This window comes from Aquarana catesbeiana, linkage group LG05, assembly GCF_042186555.1.
Source record: "Aquarana catesbeiana isolate 2022-GZ linkage group LG05, ASM4218655v1, whole genome shotgun sequence".
Taxonomy (NCBI): domain Eukaryota; kingdom Metazoa; phylum Chordata; class Amphibia; order Anura; family Ranidae; genus Aquarana; species Aquarana catesbeiana.
Genome location: NC_133328.1, coordinates 615,422,060 through 615,448,039, shown reverse-complemented (window position 1 = coordinate 615,448,039; position 25,980 = coordinate 615,422,060). Strand labels below are relative to the sequence as shown.

Genomic DNA, 25,980 nt, shown 5'->3' with positions numbered 1-25,980 from the left:
TAAAGGCAAAAAGGTTGTTCACTTTGTTAGGGAAGTTGCACTTATCAAGGACGCTTTCTCCAGAGCTTGGTAAAGGAGGTGAAGCTCTGTTGAGTCCATCATCAAATCATATGCCAGCAAAAAATTTTTTTTTCAACCACTTCAGTACGAGACACTTTCACCACCTTCCTGCCCAGGCCAATTTACAACTCTCAGCGCTCTCACACTTTCAATGACAATTACTCAGTCATGCAACACTGTACCCAAATGAAATTTTTATACTTTTTTTTTTTTTTGAGGCAGCTAGAACTTTCCTTTGGTGGTATTTAATCACCATTGGGTTTTTTGTTTTTTGCGATATAAATGGAAAAAAAAATTGAAAAAAAGCAAATTTTTCTTATGCCGCGTACACACGAGCAGACTTTACGGCAGACTTTGCCCGGCGGACTTTTCGACGGACTTTATGACGGACTTTCTGAATGAACGGACTTGCCTACACACAATCCACCAAAGTCCGTTGAATTTGTACGTGATGACGTACACCGGACTAAAACAAGGAAGTTCATAGCCAGTAGCCAATAGCTGCCCTAGAGTGGCTTTTTGTCCATCGAACTAGCATACAGACGAGCGGACTTTTCGACCGGACTCGAGTCCGTCGGATAGATTTGAAACATGTTTCAAATCTAAGTCCGTCCAACTTTTGAGAAAACAAAGTCCGCTGGAGCCCACACACGATCGAATTGTTTGACGAAATTCCCTCCACCGGGCAAAGTCTGCCGCAAAGTCCGCTCGTGTGTACGCGGCATTAGTCTCCGTTATACAATTTTGCAAATAAATAATCTTTCTTCATTAATTTTGGCCAAATTGTATTCTGCTACATTTCTTTGGTAAAAAAAAAAAAAAACCCAAATCATGGTATATTATATAGTCTGTAAAAGTTATAGAGTCCACAAACTATGGTATATATTTGAACATTGATTAGTCCTGATGTACTGACTCATTTGTGGTATTTAGCAAGAGGCATTGTGAGTTTTTTAAAGTTGTCATTTTTTGTCACAACTTTTTGGAAAATGAAAAAATTAAATAAAAAATAATATGACTGGTGTGTGGGTGATCAAGGGCACTGACTGTTAACAGTATATAAATACAATTAAAAATAAATAATATATTTAAAAAAATATTAATTTTTAAACAATTTTGTTTTCTTTGTTTTTTACAATTTTTTTATACTGTGACCAAGTATAAAAAAAAACAGTGTCACTATGGTGACGCTGTACTGCTATGGGGAGATGATCAGGATTTTTTTTTGTACATGATTGCTTATAACAGTGATGACCACTGGTATAAACAATCATTTTTATGAATGGCGTGCATTCATGTGCCATTGTGTATAATTGTGATAGCTGTGATCGAGTACAGTTTTCACATGATACAGGTCCGCTGTGATTGGCTATCCCAATGGTACACAATGAATGGCTATGAATGAAAGTCATTGTGTACAACTGACACTGACTGTGATCTGTCACAGTGATCACATGGTACCAGTCCCGGCCAAGTACAATGATCTGTCTTCCGCTGTGTTTACACAGTGGATCACAGATTGTGCTGCTTACTACCAATGTAAGAAACATTCTTCCCACTGACCACCAATGAAGGAGCATTCTTCCTACTGACCACTAATGTAAGGAACATTCTCCCTACTGTTCAACAGAAAAGGAGCATTCTTCCCACTGACCACCAATTTAAGGAACATTGTTCCCACTGACCACCAGTGAAAGAGCATTCTTCCCACTGACAACTAATGTAAGGAGCATTCTTTCCACTGACCACCAATGAGGGAGCATTCTTCCCACTAACCACCAATATAAGGAACATTCTGATCACCATTGAAGGAGCATTCTTCCCACTGACCACTAATGTAAGGGCCATTCTTCCCAATGACCACCAATGAAAGAGCATTCTTCCCACTGACCACCAACGTAAGGAACATTCTTCCCACTGACCACCAATGTAAGGAACAATCTTTCCACTGACCACCAGTGAGGGAGCATTCTTCCCACTAACCACCAATTTAAGGAACATTTCTCCCACTGACCACCAATGAAGGAGCATTCTTCCCACTGACCACTAATGTAAGGATCATTCTCCCTACTGTTCAACAGCGAAGGAGCATTCTTCCCACTGACCACCAATTTAAGGAACATTGTTCCCACTGACCACCAATGAAAGAGCATTCTTCCCACTGACCACCAATGTAAGAAACATTCTTTCCACTGACCACCAATGAGGGAGCATTCTTCCCACCAACCACCAATATAAGGAACATTCTGACCACCATTGAAGGAGCATTCTTCCCACTGACCACTAATGTAAGGGCCATTCTTCCCAATGACCACCAATGAAAGAGCATTCTTCCCACTGACCACCAACGTAAGGAACATTCTTCCCACTGACCACCAACGTAAGGAACATTCTTCCAACTGACCACCAATGTAAGGAACAATCTTTCCACTGACCACCAGTGAGGGAGCATTCTTCCCACTAACCACCAATTTAAGGAACATTTCTCCCACTGACCACCAATGAAGGAGCATTCTTCCCAATGACCACCACTGAAGGAGCATTCTTCCCCCTGACCACCAATGTAAGGAACATTCTTCCCAATGACCACCAATGAAGGAGCATTCTTCCCACTGACCACCAATGAAGGAGCATTCTTCCCAATGACCACCAATGTAAGGAACATTCTTCCCACTGACCACCAATGAAGGATCATTCTTCCCAATGACCACCAATGAAGGAGCATTCTTCCCAATGACCACCAATGTAAGGAACATTCTTCCCACTGACCACCAATTAAGGAGCATTCTTCCCACTGACCACCAATGTAAGAAACTTTTTTCCCACTGACCACCAATGCTACCAGCACAAGTTGCCTGTCAAAAAAGTATACTCTGTGCACCCCTCTGAAACTGATTTTGCAAAGAAGAATTTTGTGGCTATGAAAGATTACAGCAGAAAGTTGCATTTTCCGCTCTTAGATCGGACTTTTTAAAAGTTCAAATTTTCTGACAGTTTCATTTTAGGTGCCCAGGCCAAGCTGAGTTCAGGGAACAAAAACATTATGTCTTGGTCGTATCCATGAAAACCAGATGGCCAATTGTTGCATTATCTTGTCCTGAGTGGCTGCCATTTTCTGAGCAGAGTGCTTACAAATAGGCGAAATGATGTCATTCCCCCACAAGAGGCACTTCTCCACTAATGCAATTTTGCAGCACTTAGCAAATAAACCATAATGTCTTGAAAATGTCACACAGGCTTTCAATAAGATGCTTTTGTGAGTTTCACTCTCCGTAGTTTGTACAATGTCTCTCTTTGTGCTCATCAGGCAGTCTTGAGACACTGATGTATGAAAACTAATGGCACAGCGGAGTTTGTTGCCCAAAACAAGCTGTTACCTTCATGAACTCCACTTTCCACAGATCAGACATATATTTTGCCTGATTTCTCAATCCATTTCAAACTAAGCAATTGCCCATTGAATCGGCCTTTTACCAGAATTGGACTTTGGTAGCAATACAACAATGTAACATGGACTTTGGTTGGTGTGGACACCAGTTACACTTTCTTCTGTTTCATTTTTCATCTCAGTTGTGACGACTTTTAGGTTGTAATGGCTTTAAAGGGCGCATTCAAACCATGGCTATTGAGCTGAACTGACCAAGGCATGTCTAATGCCACGTACACACGGTCGGACTTTTCATCTACAAAAGTCCGACGGACGCCGACGGACCAAATCCGGCAGACAATCCGATCGTGTGTGGGCTTCCTCGGACTTTCAGCGGACTTTTCCAGCCGCAAATCTGACGGACTTTAGATTTGAAACATGCTTCAAATCTTTACGTCGTAACTCCGCCAGACCCAGAAATCCGCTCGTCTGTATGCTAGTCCGACGGACAAAAACCCACGCTAGGGCAGCTATTGGCTACTGGCTATCAACTTCCTTATTTTAGTCCGGTGTACGTCATCACGTACGAATCCGTCGGACTTTTGTGTGATCGTATGTAGGCAAGTCCGTTCGTTAGAAAGTCCGCCGCAAGTCCGCCAAAACTCCGTCGAAAGTCTGTCGGACGGGCTGTCGGACTTTTGTAGCCGAAAAGTCCGACCGTGTGTACGCGGCATAAGACAAGCTGAATCCGACTGTTTCCACTAGGCCTGGTTTACACCAATGTGCTGCATTGATGCGTTGGGTAAAAATGGAACATACTGTATTTTGAGCCCCCCCAAAAAATTCCCTTGCAGTACCCCCCTTCCCCCCCCAGCACAACATTACTATATGCAGCACTCCACCAGGGTCCCTCCAGTTGTAAGGCTGGTCCTGGCAGCCTCCTTCTCAAATGCCGCGTACACACGAGCGGAATGTCCGACAGAAAAAGTCAGACAGGAGCTTTTCATCGTATATTCCGATCCTGTGTATGCCCCATCGGACTTTTTACATAAAAAATTCTGACAGACCTAGAAATGGAACATGTTCTAAATATTTCCGATGGAACCAATTCCTTTCGGGAAAACCGCTCATCTGTATGATGTTCCGACGGACCAAAAATGACGCATGCTCTGAAGCAAGTACGAGACGGAAGCTATTGGCTACTGGGTATTGAACTTCCTTTTTCTAGTCCCGTCGTACGTGTTGTACGTTACCGCGTTCTGGACGGTCGGACTCTGGTGTGACCGTGTGAAGGCAAGACAGCTTGAGCGGAATTCTGTCGGAACTCCGTTGGAAAAACCTTCAGAGTTTTTTCCGGGAAAACCGGTCGTGTGTACAGGGCAAAAGACGCTCATGGTCACACCCTCACACTCACTATGTACAATGCAGGGTTAATATCCCTGCATTGTACGTGATGACAACAAGGGACCACACATAGACCAGAGGAAAAGAGGGCAGCACCGGAGATGGTGGGAATAAGGTACGCAATACAACCTGTTCCTGTTAACCCTCGCCTGGCGCCCACTACAATGTAGTTAGAGATACACCAAAAGTTCGGCTGCCGAAACATATCACCACAATTTTGCGCTCATGGTGTGTTTTTTCATAGGTCATGTGACTCAAAAACCACATAAAAAATGTAACACGGGTGCGTTATTGATGCATGATTGATGCTCTTTCAATGCATTTCAAAGGGGAAGTGCGTTTTTGGTGAGTTTTTTTTTTTTTTTTAACTGGCCCAAAAATGCAGCAAGCAATGGAAGCGCAATGGACCAGTGTGAAGACATACAAAGAATTAAGACAAATATGACAAAAAATAAATACTGCGCTATCCGTGAAACGAAAAATTATAGAAACTCATATGAAAATATATTGAAAAAAACTCCGCTGCAACTTCATGTGAGACACACACAATACCATACAAAATTAAAATTCAAGTTGCGCTGATTGATGGTTAATAATCAAGAATAATACCTTAAATTATGACACATACACAAATTAATACATGTGTAACCTGTGAAAAAAAATGAATAAATACTTCTATATAATTGGTGAAAAAGTCACTAATTGATCCTTGATGGATAAAAAAACAAAAAAAGTCCATGTGTTGAAGATGGTCCATCCATGTGTTCTTCCACAGTGGCATGCGAACACAACACCTGTAAATGATCTCCTATTACGGGAGATCAGATGCGCTTGTGGCTTATTACCCCGCCTCGGGTCTCTGCACTGTGCACCAATACTCCCAGCGTCCTCAACAATGGATAGCCAAATACACACTTGTATTCAATAGGTCCCTATGGAAAGATAATAAAGGCTTGCATAGTGTAAATCCTTATTTAATTCGATTAAAAAGAACAAAATTGCACCTACAATTCAGTTGCATTAAAACAGCATTAGAAATCGAGCCGGCCGGCTCTTGATAGCATCCCATTACTTCTGGGACCTGCGTACACGTGGTGACGTCAGTACGTCGCTCCTCCCTATGCATGTTTCGTCACACCTGACGTCGTCCTGGGGCGCTTACAATGCATTTCAATGGGGAGGTGCATTTTTGGTGACTTTTTTTTTTTTTAACTGGCCAAAAATGCAGCAAGCAATGGAAGCGCAATGGACTAGTGTGAAGACATACATAGAATTAAGACAAATATAACAAAAAATAAATACTGCGCTATCTGTGAAACGAAAATTGATAGAAACTCATATGAAAATATATTGAAAAAAACTCCGCTGCAACTTCATGTGAGACACACACAATACCATACAAAATTAAAATTCAAGTTGCGCTGATTGATGGTTAATAATCAAGGATAATACCTTAAAGGATGACACGTACACAAATTAATACATGTGTAACCTGTGAAAAAAATGAATAAATACTCCTATATAATTGGTGAAAAAGTCACTAATTGATCCTTGACGGATAAAGAACCAAAAAAAGTCCATGTGTTGAAGATGGTACATCCATGTGTTCTTCCACAGTGGCATGCGAACACAACACCTTAGAAAAAGTGGAAAAAGAAATAGAATAGTGCCTCCACCTCCATACGCACTGCCTCTTACCAGCTGTAAATGTTCTCCTATTACGGGAGATCAGATGCGCTTGTGGCTTATTACCCCACCTCGGGTCTCTGTACTGTGCACCAATGCTCCCAGCGTCCTCAACAATGGATAGCCTCATACACACTTGTATTCAGTAGGTCCCCATAGAAAGATAATAAAGGCTTGCATAGTATAAATCCTTATTTAATTCGATTAAAAAGAACGAAATTGCACCTACAATTCAGTTGCATTAAAACAGCATTAGAAATCGAGCCAGCCAGCTCTTGATAGCATCCCATTGCTTCCGGGACCTGCGTACACGTGGTGACATCAGCAGGTTGCTCCTCCCTATGCATGTTTCGTCACACCTGACGTCGTCCTGGGGCGCTTACGATGCATTTCAATGGGGAGGTGCGTTTTTGGTGAGTTTATTTTTTTTTTTTAGCTTGCCAAAAATGCAGCAAGCAATGGAAGTGCAATAGACCAGTGTGACGACATACATAGAATTAAGGCCTGGTTCACACCTATCTTTTTTTGTGGTGCTTTTTGCAGAATTGCACTACAGTTCATTTAACATGGTTTCTTATGGGACATTTTTGGAAAGGGTCAGAGAGTTTTTTAAATGCAAATCGGTGCTTTTTTTGCATTGTTTTTGGTTCAATAGACTTCACTGGAGAAGCTGCATGAAAGCATGTAATGCTATTTTGCCTCGATTTTGCCGTGTTTTGTGTTTTTTAACCACTTCAGCTTCTGAAGGTTTTACCCAGTTATGACCAGGTCATTTTTTTGCGATACAGCACTCGCTTTAACTGACAATTGCGCGGTCATGCAATGCTGCATTGAAATAAAATTGATGTCCTTTTTTTCCCCACCAATACATTTTTCTTTTGGTGGTATTTGATCGCCTCTGCAATTTTTATTTTTTGCGCTATAAACAAAAAATGATCAACAATTTGGAAAAAAACAATATTTTTTACTTTCTGCTATAATACATATCCAAAAAAAATAAAAAAAAACAAATTTCTTTAGGCCAATATGTATTCTTCTATATATTTTTGGTAAAAAAAATCCCAATAAGTGTATATTGATTGGTTTGCGCAAAAGTTATAGAGTACAAAAACTATGGGATAGATCTAGGTACTTTTATTTCTTTATTTTACTGGTATGGCGGCAATCTGCGATTTTTAGCTGGATTGCGACATTGCGGCAGACAAATCTGACACTGAGTGACACTTTTTAGGGACCAGTGACACCAATAGAGTGATCAGCGCTAAAAATATGCTCTGATTACTGTATAAATGGCACTGGCAGGGAAGGGGTTAACACCAGGGCCGATCAAAGGGTTAAATGTTCCCTAGGGAGGTGCTTACTAACTGCGTGGGACAGTGTCACACTGAAGGAAAAGAGAGATCCGCGATTCAGCTTAGCTGAATAAAAAGATCTCCCTTTCCCTTCCTGACAGATCCGCCATTTGCCTTGTTTACACAGGCAGACAGCTGATCCATCTCTCCCGTGAACGATCGGCAGATTGCAGCAGCCATCATGGCTCTGGACCCGCTGATTGGCTCCCGCTGTGTCCAATTACAGCGGGGGCAGCGCGCGCGCCCCCTAAACCGCGTGCATGAAATCATGTACAGGTTGCCCTGCCACAGAAATGTATGTGAGGTTGTCCGGAAGTGGTCAATCTGCCCAACAGCAATTGGCCAAAAAAGAAAAAAAGCATTAAAACAATGCAAACTGCGGCAAAATCGTGGTAAAAAACTCAAAATGCACAGCAAAAAGCACCGCAGAAACGATCAAAAGCAAACTGCATAGGTGTGAACCGAGCCTCAAAAGGATGCATTTTTCTTGAGCTTTTCTTGCACTAAAGTTGCTGATAACGGTCGACAATAAATTCATATTCATTTAAATTCATGATATTAATTAAAAAGTTGAATATATTACAATTATAAATAAAAAATATATATATATATATTAAAAACTGTCAAGTTCGGTTTCAGCCAAGTGCATCCTGAATTTTGGGTTTCGACACTAACATTTCCATTCGGTGCACCTCTAAATGTGGGGGTCACTGGTTTGCCACAGATTCCTTTTCTCATATAAGTTCAATAGCAATGCGACACACAGCAACAATCACTCTTCTGGCTCAATGAACAGTCCAGGGCAAAGAACCAATCTTTCTCTGAGCACAAGAGTCACTAGACTGTTTGGAACTTTTCTGATAAAAACATTTCCTAATCAAACAAAAATTTTTTTTTTTGTTTTTGGAGCACTGTGGGCTCTTTCTATATTTTTTGCATCAATATATTTTTTGTGGCACGTTTGCACAAATGCTCAGCACCGTTGTGTTCCTCAGTATACATGCGGATGTTATGCTTTATTTACAGTATATTGATGGTTTGATTCATCACTTATATTTTTATTTACTGTTTGTTTTACTAGTATTTTGCACTGTATGATTAATGTTTACACAGGTATATGTTTACAGGGGGTTGTCTTAATTTATTTACTTCATTATGAGCATGTCATCACAGTGGTTTTGTTAGCACTGGTGGTGTACATACAGTTTACGTACCCCCCTATAGGGAGCGCCATTCACCCCATTCTTTATTCAATTCTTGAATGTGAAGGCTGCAATGGTTTTCTTTTTTAGGCTCTCTTTTTTTCTATTTTCATCAGGTTATCCAGCCTGTAAGTCTGTTGTTTTTCAAAAGAGCAAGCTCTCCTGCAGATGTGTCAGTTACAGAGATAGGACAAACCATTTATCACTGACAGGGATGCTTACAATGATCTGCATTTAATTTATTCATGTGAAACCTTTATCCCAAAATTAAAAAAAAAAAAGTTTGCAGTAGAAAGTATTAGCTGGAGTTCAGCTTCAATTTGTTAGTGTATTTAAATCTGCTAGTCCATCTAACCCCCACCCCCCTCCAATGTTGCTGTCCAAAGGAACCCCCTGTGCTCCTTGATCCAGAGTGGGGGCGCTCTAAATACAGGAGGTGTTTTACTGGCGAGATCACTAGGTGAAAACAGAGGGGAAAACCCCCCCCAAAAAAGAAAACTAATGCAACCACCACATCTAATGATTGGTAAGCTGCAATATATTACATTTTTGGTTTGGGGTTTAATACCGCTTTAAATAAGACAACGCTGTCTATAGCACAATATGCTCCAAATTCTACTGCAGGTATTTCAGGCAGTATTTGCTGTTTATCCAAACCAGACCTATATGGTCCCTGTACTGTGGGCAATCAGGCAGCAGCATCAGATAAAATCCAGGTCTCATCATATCACAGCGGTAGCAGCAGAATAATCCGCGGTGTGCAGGAATGGATGTGCTATCTCGGTGGGCTCAGGTGCTTTCCAGCAATTGGAAAAAAAGGGGGAGTCTGTTCTCTCCACAATAAACAACCTCCATAGCGCTCTGTCCTTCTAGCATGTAGACCGTTGATGCAAATGTAACAATCAAAAAGGAGTTCTTCACCAAGGAACAACAGATACAAGAGAGTCAGCTTCTTTGACTTTAGTGCTGTCCACAATGGACAACTATCATATCTTTGTAGCCAGTTGTATAAATATACAAATCAAGTAGATAATTCTTCAATAAAAAATCATCAGGTACACAATTTTTTAAGCCGGCCATAGATGGTTCAAATCTGTTTAGTTTCCTGCTGAACCAGTTGAGTTGCGAACCATGTATGGGCAGGCTGATTGTACCTAAAGTGATTGATCAACTTGGGTGCAACCAGCCTGCCCGATTTTAAATGCTATTGTCTCTCGCGGCTGCTAGTCGCTAGCAATAATCAACATTTTCTCCTGGTGGGGACGGCAGCATCTGACCCCCGCCTGCCTGGATAACACAGTGACTCGCTGGAAAGGATTCCCCTGTCAATACTGTCGCAGCAAAGAAATTCACTCCATCTATGACTGGCCTTAGTTTAGTGCTATGTACGAGGTCTGACACACAAAAAATAAAAAATGACTGTGCCCATACTCTTTTTATTTAAAGTGGATGTAAACCAGTGGTGGCTGAGTGTCCTTTCTTTTGGGAGGGTGGCAAACAGCAAACCCCCCCCCGGTAGGTCGGCGGCAGCAACTAGGAAGCCGGCGGGCAGCATGTCCGGCAGCTTTCTTCCTCCTCCTGTGGTGTGGATCACAGCGGCTTTTGCCGTGCATCCCCCTCCCTCCTCCTCCTAGGTTTCCAATAGGATTGCCTGACCTTTCAGCCAATCTAGAAACAGGTATCAGACCCGCGCTTCCTGATTGGCGGAGAGGCGATTTAGTGTTAGAAAAGCGAATATTCATTTGCTTTTTTAACACACCTGGGTGGGGTCTGAAGCGCAATGCTCTGCGCTCGGAGCCCACCCTATTTTGAAACCTATTAAAGCCTATGGTTCTAATCAGGTGCTTTAAAAAACACACCCCCGCCACTGTAATTCATGCGCCCGCCATCCTGAAAGGGGCTGGGCACATGAATAAGGGGCAGTCATAGATAGATTCGTGCTATGCATAAATCTATCCATTACTCATATAGGGGGTGGCATGGATAAAGGGGGGTGGCGCCCTTAATGGACGGGCCGCCCCTGATGTAAACCCTCACATATACCCAGTGAAGTGAACAGCCTCAGATGATACACAGAGATGAAACAAATCTCCCTACATAAGTTTTACATGTGATATAAAGTGCAGCGCTAAGATGTGCAAATAAAATGAAAATGCAAGAAAGTGAAATTAATTGAATAAAATCAGTCAAAGGTGTATATATGAATCATACAAACATGATACTGATAACAACATATTCATAAATCATAATGTCCATGTGGAAATAAACGTGAAAAAAACACAAAAATTTCCTGAGGACAATGGTGAGTGACTGAAGTGAAAAAACAGTTCAATGTACATTCAAACTTCTGCTGCTGGAAAGAAGTTCGATGTGCTTTTGTAAAGAAGACCACCGAGAGTGGAAATCGAACATCAGAAGTGTGGCCGCCACCAAACACAATGATCGGGTACTCTTACCAGATCAAACGGGCTACTAATGAGCAGCCAAATGCGCAGAGAGACCAGGGCAAATTGGATTCCACGGGAACCGGCATATAAAGGAACCAGCGTACACGGAACCACCACACACGACACCAACACAGAAGGACACACTCCAACTCAAATAATCCAAGGCTCAACCAAGCATATATAAATGGAGGAGGAAAAAACGCCAACATAGCATAAAATCCTTACTAAATTAATTTATTGAATAAGTAATAAACTTACATCAATTTGGATGGATACAGGCACTGTATATATGTGATCACAAATGAGGATAATAGGAAGTGTAATAACATGGAGCCAGCACACTACGTCCCAACTTTTTGTCCACTAAGACTTCATCCGGGGTACAGGCTGGCTCCCAATGCATCACGCCAATATATAACAATCAACTAAATTTGTTAACCGATGAAATTGTATGGGCCTGAACCAGCACTAGCCAAACCGGAACTTTTCCGTGAAAGGGAATTTAATAGGACACGCGGCAATTCACTAAAATTAAAAGGAAAAGCGGTTTAACCTTAAACTGCGTAGAGGGTTCTTTACTGTAATGCCCTGTGCACACGGTCGGACATTGATCGGACATTCCGACAACAAAATCCATGGATTTTTTCAGACGGATGTTGGCTCAAACTTGTCTTGCATACACACGGTCACACAAAGTTGTCGGAAAATCCGATCATTCTGAACGCGGTGACGTAAAACACGTACGTCTGGACTATGAACGGGGCAGTAGCCAATAGCTTTCATCTCTTTATTTATTCTGAGCATGCGTGGCACTTTGTGCGTCGGATTTGTGTACGATCGGAAATTCCGACAACGGATTTTGTTGTCGGAAAATTTTATAGCAAGCTCTCAAACTTTGTGTGTCGGAAAATCCGATGGAAAAAGTCCGATGGAGCCCACACACGGTCGGAATTTCCGACAACACGCTCCGATCGCACATTTTTCGTCGGAACTTCCGACCGTGTGTACCGCGTGTACAGGGCATTAGAGCGGTAAAGATGTGGAATTCCCTTCCACAGGCAGTGGTTTCAGCGGGGAGCATCGATAATTTCAAAAAACTATTAGATTAGAACCCGAACAACCACAACATACAGGGATATACAATGTAATACTGACACATAATCACACACATAGGTTGGACTTGTTGGACTTATGTCTTTTTTCAACCTCACCTACTATGTAACTATATGTACTATGTGCTAGGCATAACAGTCTGGGTCCCCTTGAAGCCAGGAGTGATGAAGTGCCACCAGCAAGGGTATGAGAGTTCACTTGTGATGGAATAACGCAGCTGTCCCTGAAGGCCACAGTGAAGGCCCTATCTTGCGGGTCTGTTGCACTTTGTTTTGATGCGCTTTCAGAAAGTGTACCAAACCTGCAGGATATAATAGAAGTCTAATAGAAGTCTATAGCTCAGTGCAGCTAACCCGTAAGAAAGCCGCAGGTGTACGCACTGCAGATCAGTAAGAAAGCAGCCTAATGCCGCATACACACGGTCTGACTTTTCGGCTACAAAAGCCCGACAGCCTGTCCGACAGACTTTCGACTGACTTTTGTCAGACTTTTGGCGGACTTGCGGCAGACTTTCTTACGTACGGACTTGCCTACATACGATCACACAAAAGTCCGACGGATTCGTACGTGATGACGTACACCGGACTAAAATAAGGAAGTTGATAGCCAGTAGCTAATAGCTGCCCTAGCGTGGGTTTTTGTCCGTCGGACTAGCACACAGACGAGCGGATTTCTGGGTCCGGCGGAGTTACGACGTAAAGATTTGAAGCATGTTCCAAATCTAAAGTCCGTCAGATTTGAGGCTGGAAAAGTCAGCTAAAAGTCCGCTGAAAGTCCGGGGAAGCCCACACACGATTGGATTGTCAGCCAGCTTTAGTCCGTCGGCGTCCATCGGACTTTTGTAGACGAAAAGTCCAACCGTGTGTACGCGGCATAATAACCCTTTTTCATAAGTGCTAATATGCCCAGTGCAAAAGTGCAGTGTATGTGATATTTAATACACTGGCCTTTTCCTCTTCCTGCTTTTGCTGGCATCTAGAAAGGTCCCAGGTGAAGTGCACTTGGTATCACTCTGTCTAGGACAGGTGCCAGTGCTACAGAGGAAGCATCAGCTTATTCAGCTCCTGCTCCCTCCCCGTCCTCCTGCTTCCTCTGCTCTGCTGGATGCACTCTGATGCTCTGGGGTGGCGAATTGGCAACCTGTTGCTTGTCAACCCACCATCCCAAAGCATGGGCATACAATTCCCTTGTTTGGGGTTGAGGGCCACATCAGAGGGCTCAGAGGGCCATATGTGGCCTGCAGTCCACAGATAGAGCACCCCTGGTTTATGGTATATAGTGCCCTGGCAAAGTGGACATCAGGTTAGGGTTTACATCTACTTAAAGCGGAAGTAAACCCATCCATAAAACAGTTTCATTTCCGGCATGTGCCAGAAATGTAACACCCCCATTAGTTGTGCTCTCAACCAAACTGTCAAACCATCCAATGTCTGGTGTCATAACTGATCACATGTGCAGCATCATGGCAGTTGTAGATTAAACAGCGGCAAAGATGGAAGCTTCCTTGGTTGAAAATGATAGGGGGGTTTATTTACACTTTAAAGTAACATTGTAGAGTTCACTAGAAGAGGACAATGTTCAGATCAGTGGAGTGAATATTACCTGGCTCAGAAAATCATTTGAGTGTTTTGGCAATTGTAAGGTTATATCTAGCAGGAGAAGACATTAAATGTCAGCATTAAAATGGTGTCAATACCACCCATGCGGCTGATAGATTGTACACTCTAAGCATGCATACAGAATGTTATTGAAGGTTAACAAAAAAAAAAAAAAACGCAAATAAAAGAAACTGCAGCCTAGCATGACTAATGTTTGTAATTTTGTATTATGCAGCAATGTGAAGACAAATGGGGTCATTTGTGTGCTGTGGCTGATTTCTCCATCGCGCTGAATGAAAGCATCCAAGAGATCAACAAGCATTCATTCAACAACTTCGAGCTACGCATCGGTAAGTGTAATAGGTAGATAAACCAAACAAACAAACAAGATAGATAGAGAGAGCGGCAAGGAAATATTCCTTACAGTGTTTTTTGTTGCCAATTCAGAATCTTTCAGCCATTGCATGCCGAGGAGGTAGTTGAGGTGTTGCACCTAAAGTAAGACTAAATTCTGCCGTTTATGGGGGACCTTTTCCTATACTGTGCAAGAATGCACAGCATACTTGCATATTATGGCGTACTTACCTGTCAGTGTACCCTCCTCCAGGAGTAAACTGGTTTAGGTGACAAACAGAAAATTCCTTCACTTTGGAGGGATTTTCAATCACTTCCTGTTTGGCCATGGGACAGGAAGTAAACGGAAATCTCCCCAGTGGAACACAGATAGCAAAAAAAAAATTAAATTGTATCAAATACTTAAAGTAATTTTCCTTTTCTGGTGCCAATCTATGGCAGCATACCTGTGATAGTGCTCCACCTCTAACCCAAGGGCGGATCCAGAGTCTAGTCTAGGGAGGGGCGCTAGCAGAAAATATTTTTTTTTTTGCGGGCAATTTATCAGGGAAATAGCTGGTGTTGGCGCTTCAATCATCACGGCACCATCTTGATATGGTGTCAGAATGATTTGAGCACATTATTTCTATTATTACATTGTTGTATAAAATGAAATGGTTCAACTCACCATAATGCAGAATCAGTGGGAGCCCTGAGTGTGTGTCACTTGCCACCGTCGCCTGCCACATGTTGCGGATTGTCACTTGCCACGTCACCTGCCACAAGTTGCGGACTGTCACTTGCCACGTCACCTGCCACATATTTCGGATTGTCACTTGCCACAAGTTGCAGATTGTCATTTGCCACGTCACCTGCCACATGTTGCAGATTGTCACTTGCCACGTCACCTGCCACAAGCTGCGGACTGTCACTTGTCACGTCACCTGCCACAAGCTGCGGACTGTCACTTGCCACGTCACCTACCACACGTTGCGGATTGTCACTTGCCACACGTTGCGGATTTTCAATTGCCACGTCACCTGCCAAACGTTGCGGATTGGTCTCTCACCCTCCTAGCCGCCCACGAAGCCGCCCACTCTCTCACCCGCCCCGCTGTCTGTCCGCGGAGCCGCCCGTTCTCTCACCCGCCCACTCACCCACAACTAATTTCTCGGGGCGCCCCCCCCCCCCTGGATCTGCCCCTGCTCTAACTACTCCCTCAGGACCAACGAATAGCATAAAAGAAAGACAGTTAACTCCCCCAGTATTCTCTGTAATAATCTACATACCGAGGGTGGGTTTGTATGCAGCCATGGCTTGACACCAGGAATGCAAAACTCCGGTATTTGATACAATTTTCCTGGCACCAACATGACATTATACCTGTGATAAATAACTAGCTGACAAGGTGGGTATATGCCAAAACAGAAAAATGTATTGTAAGGTGGAAACAGAGGCTCTGATAGCTTTCCTACCAAAATCTATCATAGACAAGATACCTGGATCCACTTTGCAATGCCTCAGAAAGGTATAATGTGATCACCTAGAGAAATTGTTCTTCAGGTGTAATTCTGCCCAGGCCATGATTTGCTCAACTTGCCCCCAAAGTGTGTTTCTGTGAGTGCACCCATTCTTTGAATGTAGGCAACTGCAACTGCTGCCCCATTATCCATCTACACTAGGACCTCCCCTCCATCCTGGTGGCATGGGCTGTAAGGGCCAAATGGGCTGCCCGTAACGCCAGGATATTAGAGAGACCATTCTCTTCTCCTAGAACCTCCATCATCCTTGAGCACTGATGCCCTCACAATGTGTCCTAGCCTCTCTCGCTGGCATCCATTGTAATTGTGGTCCAACTCAATGTCCCTCAGCCACCGTCAAAGATGCTTCCTCATGTAGGGTGCTACACTGATCATTTGCCTCAAGTAGTGCCTCAAGTAGTGGCCAAGAAAGTCTGTCTGGAATTGCCATCAGTGCCAGTGGGACCATTGGGATACCCGCTAACATACTGCTGACTTACAGGACCTTCCTGCGGTCTTGGTCAGGAAGGGGGGAGGTCACTGGGGGGAGGCATCAAGCTACCAGATAAGCAGTGGAGAAAGTGATAGGCCCGGCTCACCTTCAGGGAAAACATGCAAACTCCATGCAGACAATGTCCTGGTCAGGATTCAAACCAAAGACCCCAATGCTTTAAAGAAGAAGTGCTAACCACTGAGCCACTATGCTGCCCACTCCCTCTTCCGCCAGTTGTTGTTCTTGGTGAAGAGTTCAAGAGGGATCCTGCTTCGGAAGAGCTACAGTGAACTCTGAGGTGGCGCCTTTCACTACCTGCTTGAGGTGGGATGCTATCTGGAGGCTCTCCTGCTCTATGTCAATCGAAAATTTTGCCCAATCTATACAGATTAATTCCTTAGGCATAGGGGTTGTTCCACAGGCCTAGCAAACTTACCCCTCGACCAAAAGGCATGCTCGGGAGATGAGGAAGAGCTACGTCTCTTCCTGGACTTTTTTTCCGATGAAGAAGAGCTACGCCTCTTTCTGGACTTTTTTTCCGATGAAGAAGAGCTACGCCTCTTTCTGGACTTTTTTTCCGATGAAGAAGAGCTACGCCTCTTTCTGGACTTTTTTTCCTTGTGCGTGAATGGTGGCTGGAGAGATGGCTAGAAGCTTCAGAGGAAGGGCTGTCCTCATCCAAATACATATATCACATTGCAGATCTCTTATGCCCCGTACACACGGTCGGACTTTGTTCGGACATTCCGACAACAAAATCCTAGGATTATTTCCGACGGATGTTGGCTCAAACTTGTCTTGCATACACACGGTCACAAAAAGTTGTCGGAAAATCCGATCGTTCTGAACGCGGTGACGTAAAACACGTACGTCGGGACTATAAACGGGGCAGTGGCCAATAGCTTTCATCTCTTTATTTATTCTGAGCATGCGTGGCACTTTGTCCGTCGGATTTGTGTACACACGATCGGAATTTCCGACAACGGATTTTGTTGTCGGAAAATTTTATCTCCTGCTCTCCAACTTTGTGTGTCGGAAAATCCGATGGAAAATGTCTGATGGAGCCTACACACGGTCGGAATTTCCGACAACACGCTCCGATCGGACATTTTCCATCGGAAAATCCGACCGTGTGTACGGGGCATTAGATCTTTCAGTGCGTGTATGGCAGGGCTGAACAATCAAAGTAACCTGCATCAGAAGCACTGTTTTTTTGTTTTTTTTTACACTTACTAAAACTGTTGGTCCCTTACCTATTATACATATAAGGGTCTTGTGTTGGTGGTGACTGACTCCTGGCTCATTAGAATGAGGCAGCCAGACAGAAAGATAGTTGACAGAATAGGTAGAAAAGGATTAATGATATGAAGAGAAGCCAAAAACATAGACTGCAGCAACGTATAGAGTTTCCTGGACCAGCAAGACAGACAAGACCAGCAGCAGCAACTGTTCAGCAGGGAGAACTAAATTTTTCCTAGAACCAAACAGCCAACACTAACCACCTCCTAACCACTATTATTAACTCACCCTGTACCCACAGATTAAGGGCTCATTTTCCCCTGTCCAAAATTGTTGCCCGCATCTCCTGCACTCTACTTGGCAAGCAGCATGCCGTCATACCAGTACTGGCCTCCGGCCAGAAAGAACCAGTGCGTGTGTACACCCCAGAAGGTGGTGACAATGCTAGGATACCAAGCCAGGCCAAGACCGACACCAAGGGTAAAGAAGGGAAAAAACGGAAAGAGGAAAGCCAGCAACACAGCTCACTGTCGAAAACAAACCAGCAAATTCAGTATTTTAAATACCAAGACTGGAGGGAAAGAGTTAGCCTGGTTTACATATGCGAATTGGATGCAATTTGAACCATACCCAATTTGCATGACATGGGAACCAAAAGGCTTTTCTATTGAGCCGGTTCACATATGTGCAGGCCGGCCATACTTCGATTTAAAGAAAAAGTCCAGTACGATTTTCAGGTCAGTTCAGGTGTGATTTCCAATGTCATAAACTTTAACAATTCGCACCTGAATCACACCTGAACCGCTGAATGAAGTCGCAACAGATGAGGATTAAAATCACGATGTAAACCGACTCTGCACATATGTGAAGCCAGGCTTAAAGAGCTTCTGTGCACAGACTCACCTGTGTGAAATCAGGAGGAAAGCTACATAGCTTAGGAAAGCTGGCCACCCCATGCCCTAAAACTTTGCAGACATTTCTCATGGAAGCAGATTTCGTTACAATTGAGGAAACACTGCATTGCCCGAAGGGAACATCAGAAGGGGCTCCCAGGCTGTTTAGCAGATCAAGACCTGGGACTGAGTCTGGGAGAGGCTGAACCCAGGCGGAAAATTCTCTAGGCAGTATACTGGGGGCATTAACCATCTTTCTTTTATGCTATTGACTGGTTTCAAGGGAGTGGTTAAAGGCAGAGCTCTATCAAATGTATGCTGCCATGTTGGCGCCAATAAAAAAAATTGTCTTTAGTTCTCCTTTAAGATCCACTACTTGTATGCCTGACATTTTCTATTGGTCTCGATCCTTCTTGAAAATTAAGATAGTTATCACAAAAAAAAGAAATACTATGTAACAATAAGCAATCTTTATATAATAGTGCCAGGAGTCCTTAGTGAAGTTTTTCTTTAAAGTGGTTGTAAACTCTTACATATACCCAGTGAAGTGACTGGCCTCAGGGGAAACACAGAGATTAACCACTGCAGCCCTGGAAGGATTTGCCCCCTTCCTGACCAGGCCATTTTTTGCGATATGGCACTGCGTCGCTTTAACTGACAATTGCGCGGTCGTGCGATGTTATACCCAAACAAAATTTATGTCCTTTTTTCCCCACAAATAGAGCTTTCTTTTGGTGGTATTTAATCACCTCAGCGGTTTTTATTTTTTGCGTTATAAACAAAAAAAGAGCGACAATTTTTTTTGAAAAAAAAAACAATATTTTGTACTTTTTGCCACAATAAAAAAAAAAACAAAAAAAAAATTTTCTTCATCAGTTTAGGCCGATATGTATTCTACTACATATTTTTGGTTAAAAAAAAAATCTCAATAAGCGTAAATTGATTGGTTTGTGCAAAAGTTATAGCGTCTACAAAATAGGGGATAGATTTATGGCATTTTTATTTTTATAATTTTTTTACTAGTAATGGTAATGAGCTGTGATTTTTATCGACATTGCGGCGGACAAATCGGACACTTTTGACACTTTTTTGGGACCATTGACATTTATACAGCGATCAGAGCTAAAAATAACCACTGATTACTGTATAAATGTCACTGGCAGGGAAGGGGTTAACACTAGGGGGCGCTCAAGGGGTTAACTGTGTTCCCTTGGTGTGTTCTAACTGTGGGGGGAGGGGACTGACTAGGGGAGGAGACCAATCGGTGTGCCTATATACTAGGAACACACGATCTGTCTCTTCTCCCCTGACAAGACGTGGATCTGTGTGTTTACACACACAGATCCACGTTCCTGCTCTGTCACGAGCGGTCGTGGGTGCCCAGCGGGCATCGTGCCCGCAGGGCACGTGCATCGGCTTCGGGAACACGCCTTTCTGTACATGTGATTGTAAGAGGCTGATGCCAGGTTAGCTTTAGGTCCTTACAGTGATTGCAATTTAACCAGTTCCCGACCAGCCGCCGCAGTTATACTGCGGCAGGATTGCTCCCCTGGCCGAGCCGTGGTATCTGTACGTCGGCCCTTTAAGATGCTGTAGGAGGCGCGCGCGCGCCTGCTAGATCATCTTAAAGGAGCGACGTATACCTATGGCGATTTGCGCAGCCGTGCCAACCTGCCACAGTATAACTGCGGCGGCTGGTCGGCTAGCGGTTAAACAAATCATCTTACATAAGTTGTACCTGTTTATCTACAGCTGTCTTTCCCCTACATCCATTCTAAGTGCAGAATTTACACAGAACCTCTCAGCTCTGAAAAGAAGAGGGCGGAGATCTAGAGTGACATCAGTGGGGAGAGCTTTGAGAGCTGATTGGAGGAAAGCGACACACCCCCTTCACACTCACAGTCACGCAGGAACAGCTGAGGCTGTCAATCAGCTGGAGGTCCTTCCCCTGTCACCATTTTTCTCTAGGTGGCAGAAAAATTCATCAGAAATGATTTAAGCTGATAGCAGAGGAACGAGACAGCCGGCAGAAATGACACTTAGTGCTCTGGACTGAGACAAGTACACACTATAGAGCAGTGGTTCTCAGGGGTCGAATGACGATTTGCCAGGGGTCACCGAATCCTAGGTTGTTCCTGAAGCCCGCACTGCTCTCCCAGACTTTTCGCGGCTAGCCCAGCAGGACTGTCCCTGGAGCCTGTGGGCACCCAGCTGGGCTGTTCCTGGAGCCCGTGGCCGCCCACTCAGCCTCTTTGCAGCCACCCATTTAGTTCACGGCATGGCTGGGGGGGACAGAGACTAGAGGTCAGCTGACTGGTGAGGAATGTGAAGTGGGAGGGGCTAGAGGAGACCCTATCTTCTGATTTCGGCATAAGTGTCACTGCTGCGAGACACCACAGAGCTGGAGTCACAATGAAGCCGGTGACACAGTGAGTAACACTACCTTTGATTAGAGTTGCCATTAAAAGTCCCTACTACAGTTCTCAGATCAGCAGATGACCTTGATCAAGAGCACCTAAGTTGGCTGATCAGAATTGCCACTGATCCCACCCCCCACCAGCACTTCCACTCATCCCAACTCCCCCCCAGCACTGCCACTTATCCTAAATCCCTGCCAGCACTGCCACTCATCCCATTCCCCCCACTCCCCCACCAAGGAATAAAAATAGAGAATACATGGAAGGGAGAGGAAAAGAGGGGGAGGAACAAAGGAAATGGGAGAGAAAGAACAAGAAAGATGACTAGAGAGAGGAATGGGGCAAAAAAAAAAAGAAGAAATTAGGATAGAGAGAGATAAAAGGGAAAGAAAGGAGAACAAAGAGAAAGAGTGGTACATCCTAAAATGTACCAAAAGGGGGTTTTAATACTGTATGAGTGGAAGGGACTCGGGGAGCGCTAAATGTCCATGGGTTAGGGGCGCAAATGACTTGTCTTGCCTTGGGTACTGAAAACCCATGCTACGAAAATGTTACTGTTAGGGGTCCCCACAACTTGGGAAATTTTATCAAGGGGTCACAGCACTAGGAAGGTTGAGAACCACTGCTATAGAGGGATATGCTTTGTTCATATTTCATGTCTGAGGTTTACAATCACTATAAGCCTCTACGAGCCCATTTGGTATGCTGAAATGGTACCATATATCCCTAGTTCCATACATATTTACTGCTGTTAATCCCAGAAATTCAGCCTTCGCTAGGTGATTAAATTAAGCTTTTTTTTTTTTTTTTTGCCAGATGGTTGATTCATGCTTTAGCAAATACAGCTTCATGATTGGAAAATAAAAAGAACAAATTTAGATGTTATGGGGCTATTGGTTTTCCAGAGACTGGCGGAGATGCGTCTCGCATACTAACTGAACTATCAGTGAATCTTCGGGAAGGTCATAAGTCTGAATTAATGAGGTGTATACAAATGTAGCAAGTGTTCAGTGCGTTGTGATCGGGACCTTTACATTGTGACTCATACTGGTGTCAGTAAAATGCATCACACAGGCACTTTGTAAGAGGCTCACTGTTCTACAATAGATACATAAAGCAAGATAGCAAGTCTTGGCCTGGCTAAATAGGGACAATCTCTGCATTTACTGATTGCACCCTTTATAGGAGACATGAAAGCTGCCATTGCAAATAGCATTTTCAGAACTAGGTCAGCATGCTTGGCTCCTCTTTAAAGTGTTAATTGGAAAGTTACAGACTCTTTTGAAAAACAACCCCCTCAACCATGGATACTCACCTTGCCTGTGATCCCCTGATGCTCCATTTCTCCATAGGAGTTGAGAGTCTTGTGTGTCAGATGGCTTAGGAGCTTACTCAAGGTTAAAGCGGTAGTAAACCCCACTGTGTGATTTTTACCTACAGGCAGGGGCGGACTGACCATTCGGGCACTCGGGCACTGCCCGAGGGCCCCATGCCACTAAGGGGCCCCATCAGGGTTGCCAGCCTCAATAAAACCAGGGACAGTATGTAAAAATCTGTGTTTTTTTAAAAATCCCAAGATTATAGCTGCCCTGCCTCTCCAGTACCTTTTCAGTGTGTGTATGTGTATTCTGTGTGTGTATACTGTGTGGCCCCATAATCTATTGCCTGGGGGCCCCATAATCTCCTATTGCACGGGGGCCCCATAATCTCCTATTGCCCGGGGGCTCCACAATCTCCTATTGCCCGGGGGCCCCATAATCTTCTCCTATTGCCCGGGGGCCCCATAATCTCCTATTGCCCAGGGGCCCCATGAGTTGTAAGTCTGCCCCTGCCTACAGGTAAGATTTATTAAAATGAATATCTCCTAAAGGTGCCCCGTTTAGGACAGAGGTGTCAAACTTAATTTCTTTGTGGCCCGCATCAGTATTAGGTTGCTCTCTAAGGGCCAGTTGTATCGGTAAGACTAGATGTCCAGAGCACCCCCCTTTACATCAGATGTCAAGAGTGCCACCGCCACCCCCTATCCATGTGTCTGGCCCCTTTCAGGACTCCGGGCGCATGCATTTCAATGGTGTGGGTGTTTCCTTGAAGCACCTTGGGGTGGGGGTTTTCTTGAAGCACCTGAACAGAGCCAGAGACTCTAATAGGCTTCAAAATAGGGTGGGCTCAGGGAGCAGAGCATTGCGCTACGAGCCCACCCAGGTCTGTGACACTAGCAAATAAATATTCGCTATTCTTCCTCATTCTCCTCCCAGTCCATTAGGAAAGCCCCTATTGGCCAGAGGGTCTTAGAACTCCCTGGCCAATCGTGCCTCAGGACACACTTCCTGTGTCTATTTGTCAGGAAGGAGAATGTATCCTGTATGTCCACTGGTGCGGCCTGGCTCTTCCTTCTCCCTGCATCCATGTCTCCCTGCTTCCTCAAGGTAAGGCAGCCTTTCAGGTGACCATGATCGCCGCCATCTGTGTCTCACGTGGGGGGGTTTGCTGTTTTGGATGACCCGCCATCTGTCTCCCGCGGAGGGGGGTTTACATGATCACTGCTGTCTGTGTCTCCCACGGGGGGGTTGCTGTTTTGGATGACCCGCCGTCCATCTCCCGCGGGGGGGTTTGTTAGGGTTGGTTGTGTGCCCCCCCAAAATAGTAAGTACCAGCCGCCACTGCCCTCAACCATCAAAAGTCAAGAGTCCTCCCACCCTCCATTGCATCGCAGTGCACCCCCCTTATCTTGTGATGCAGCCAGGGCGGAGCTGGGAAGCAGGAAGTGCAGGGTATGGAGGAGGACCAGAGGCGAGCTGGAGTCTGCTGAATACGGAGATGAGGGGGTTCTGCCGCTGCATGTAGAAGCGCAGGATCTGGTGGAGGAGTTCTGTTTTCTCCTCCTCTATGATGCCAACTGTTGAGATGGGGCAGAGACAAGGGGGGTGCCGCAGCTGAAGGAGGGCTGCGAGGGCCACATGAAATGGCCTGGCAGGCTGAACTTGGCCCATGGCCATTGTGTTTAGGAGATATTTGCTTGCCTGGCAGCCGGTGGTGTCACCAGCGTATGCGTTCTTAAGGAACGGCGTACTCGTGCCATTACTTCAGAGCTCTCTGCAGCGGCTGTCACGGGAGTGACGTGGTCGCAGCATTGCCAATCAAACAGCAGGAGCCTGCAAACCCAGAAGGAAGATCGGGTGAGGATATAAGCCCCATCAGTGGTGACAGCGCACCGCTGGAGGGCTTAGTTTCAAGGTAAGTCTTTCATAATGTGGTAGTATGTGATGGATACTAGCACATTATGATACAACCTTGCAGTAGGAATTTTTTTTGTTTGTTTTCAGAAGTTTACTACCGCTTTAATGACATCCCTCTCTACTGTACAGTGTTCATGTCTGGTGCCAGGTATTTCCTGAGGACTCCAAAGGAGAGGCTGACAAGACAAAGTAGACTCAATGGCTGGCAAGCTGTACTTCCACTATTATATATGTCTTTCTTCTAAGGAAGTGATCTCCAAACTGCGGCCCGGGGGCCAAATGTGGCCCTTCACTTGCCTTTATCTGGCCCTTGAGGCACTATTTTACCAACTGACACCAATAATGGAGCACTATTCTTCTCATTGATATCGCCAATGGGGAACTATCCCTCCCATTAAAACCAATGAAGGGGCATTGACACTGGGGCTATTTCGACTTCCACTGCCCACAGTCCAGCCCCCCTAATGTCTGAAGGACAGTAAATTGTCCCTTTGCTTAGAAAGTTTGGAGACCCCCTCCTCTAAGGGAAAATAGTTGAGAAAGGCGGATGTATAGTATACCTCTTTGCTTCTCCCCTTGACAGCCAAAAGTTGAAGTTTAGTTAAGTTAAAATGTGTAAATCCAGCGTAAAGGTATTTTTTTCAAAGCAAATTTTACCTAATCATTGTACATGATACAATTAGAGGTCAATTTGCCAAAATTGTTACTTTTGCATAAAATAAAATTTTGCTCTTCCTCAATTGTAAGAGTTTGTATTATTTTGCCAAAATTTTGATTTCTTTCACTTTTTTTTTTAAAATTTCAGGAATAAGTCATGGATCGGTTGTTGCTGGCGTCATCGGAGCAAAAAAGCCCCAGTACGACATCTGGGGGAAAACCGTCAACCTGGCTAGCAGGATGGACAGCACGGGCGTCAGCGGCAGAATACAAGTGCCTGAAGAAACGTATCACGTCTTGAAGGACCGCGGCTTTGCGTTCGAGTACCGGGGAGAGATCTATGTCAAAGGCATAAGCGAGCAAGAAGGAAAAATCAAAACTTATTTTCTTCTAGGAAGAGTACAGCCAAATCCGTTAATATCACAGCCAAAAATAATCACCGGACAATACTCCCTAGCTGCTGTCGTACTAGGACTTGTCCAGTCTCTTAACCGGCAGAAACAGAAACAGATCCTTAATGAAAATAACAATTCCGCCATCATGAAGGGACATTATAACCGGCGGACACTATTGGCCTCCAGTGGTTCGGAGGCTGTTACGCAAACAGATGGAGCCGATAAACCCGAATTGCCATAAAACATCATCTTTTTTTTTTCCTTTGAGTTCATTTTTTGTATTTCTTTTATATATAAATACACAAATAAAGACTTATAATTTTTTTACAAAAAGTTTGTGTTTTTTTTTTCCTATTTTTATCATAAACTCATTTAAAATGTGTAAAAAAAAAAATGGTGGACATAACACAGCAAAGCCAGGTTGTGATGCATGGCACTACTTTAGAATTCTCAACAGTTTTTTTTTTTTATAACAGGAGAGGGTTGTTGACTGCTTGAAAACCCCATAACCTGTGGGACCAGGGTTTCCTTTTTTTTCTTCTAAAGCACTGCTTCTCCTTTTTTCTGT

At 44.1% G+C, this 25,980-nt stretch overlaps 1 protein-coding gene across 2 annotated transcripts in view; it reads left to right on the top strand.

Moving 5' to 3' along the window:
- ADCY8 (adenylate cyclase 8) overlaps positions 1-25,740 on the top strand; it is a 424,989-nt gene extending 399,249 nt beyond the window's left edge. For both annotated transcript variants that reach the window (XM_073632262.1, XM_073632261.1), the window contains 2 exons: positions 14,465-14,579; positions 25,166-25,740. In XM_073632262.1, coding sequence (XP_073488363.1) covers positions 14,465-14,579; positions 25,166-25,653 — 603 coding nt within the window. In that variant the 3' untranslated portion in view covers positions 25,654-25,740. The remainder of the gene's footprint in view (positions 1-14,464; positions 14,580-25,165) is intronic.
- The last annotated feature ends 240 nt before the right edge of the window (positions 25,741-25,980 follow it).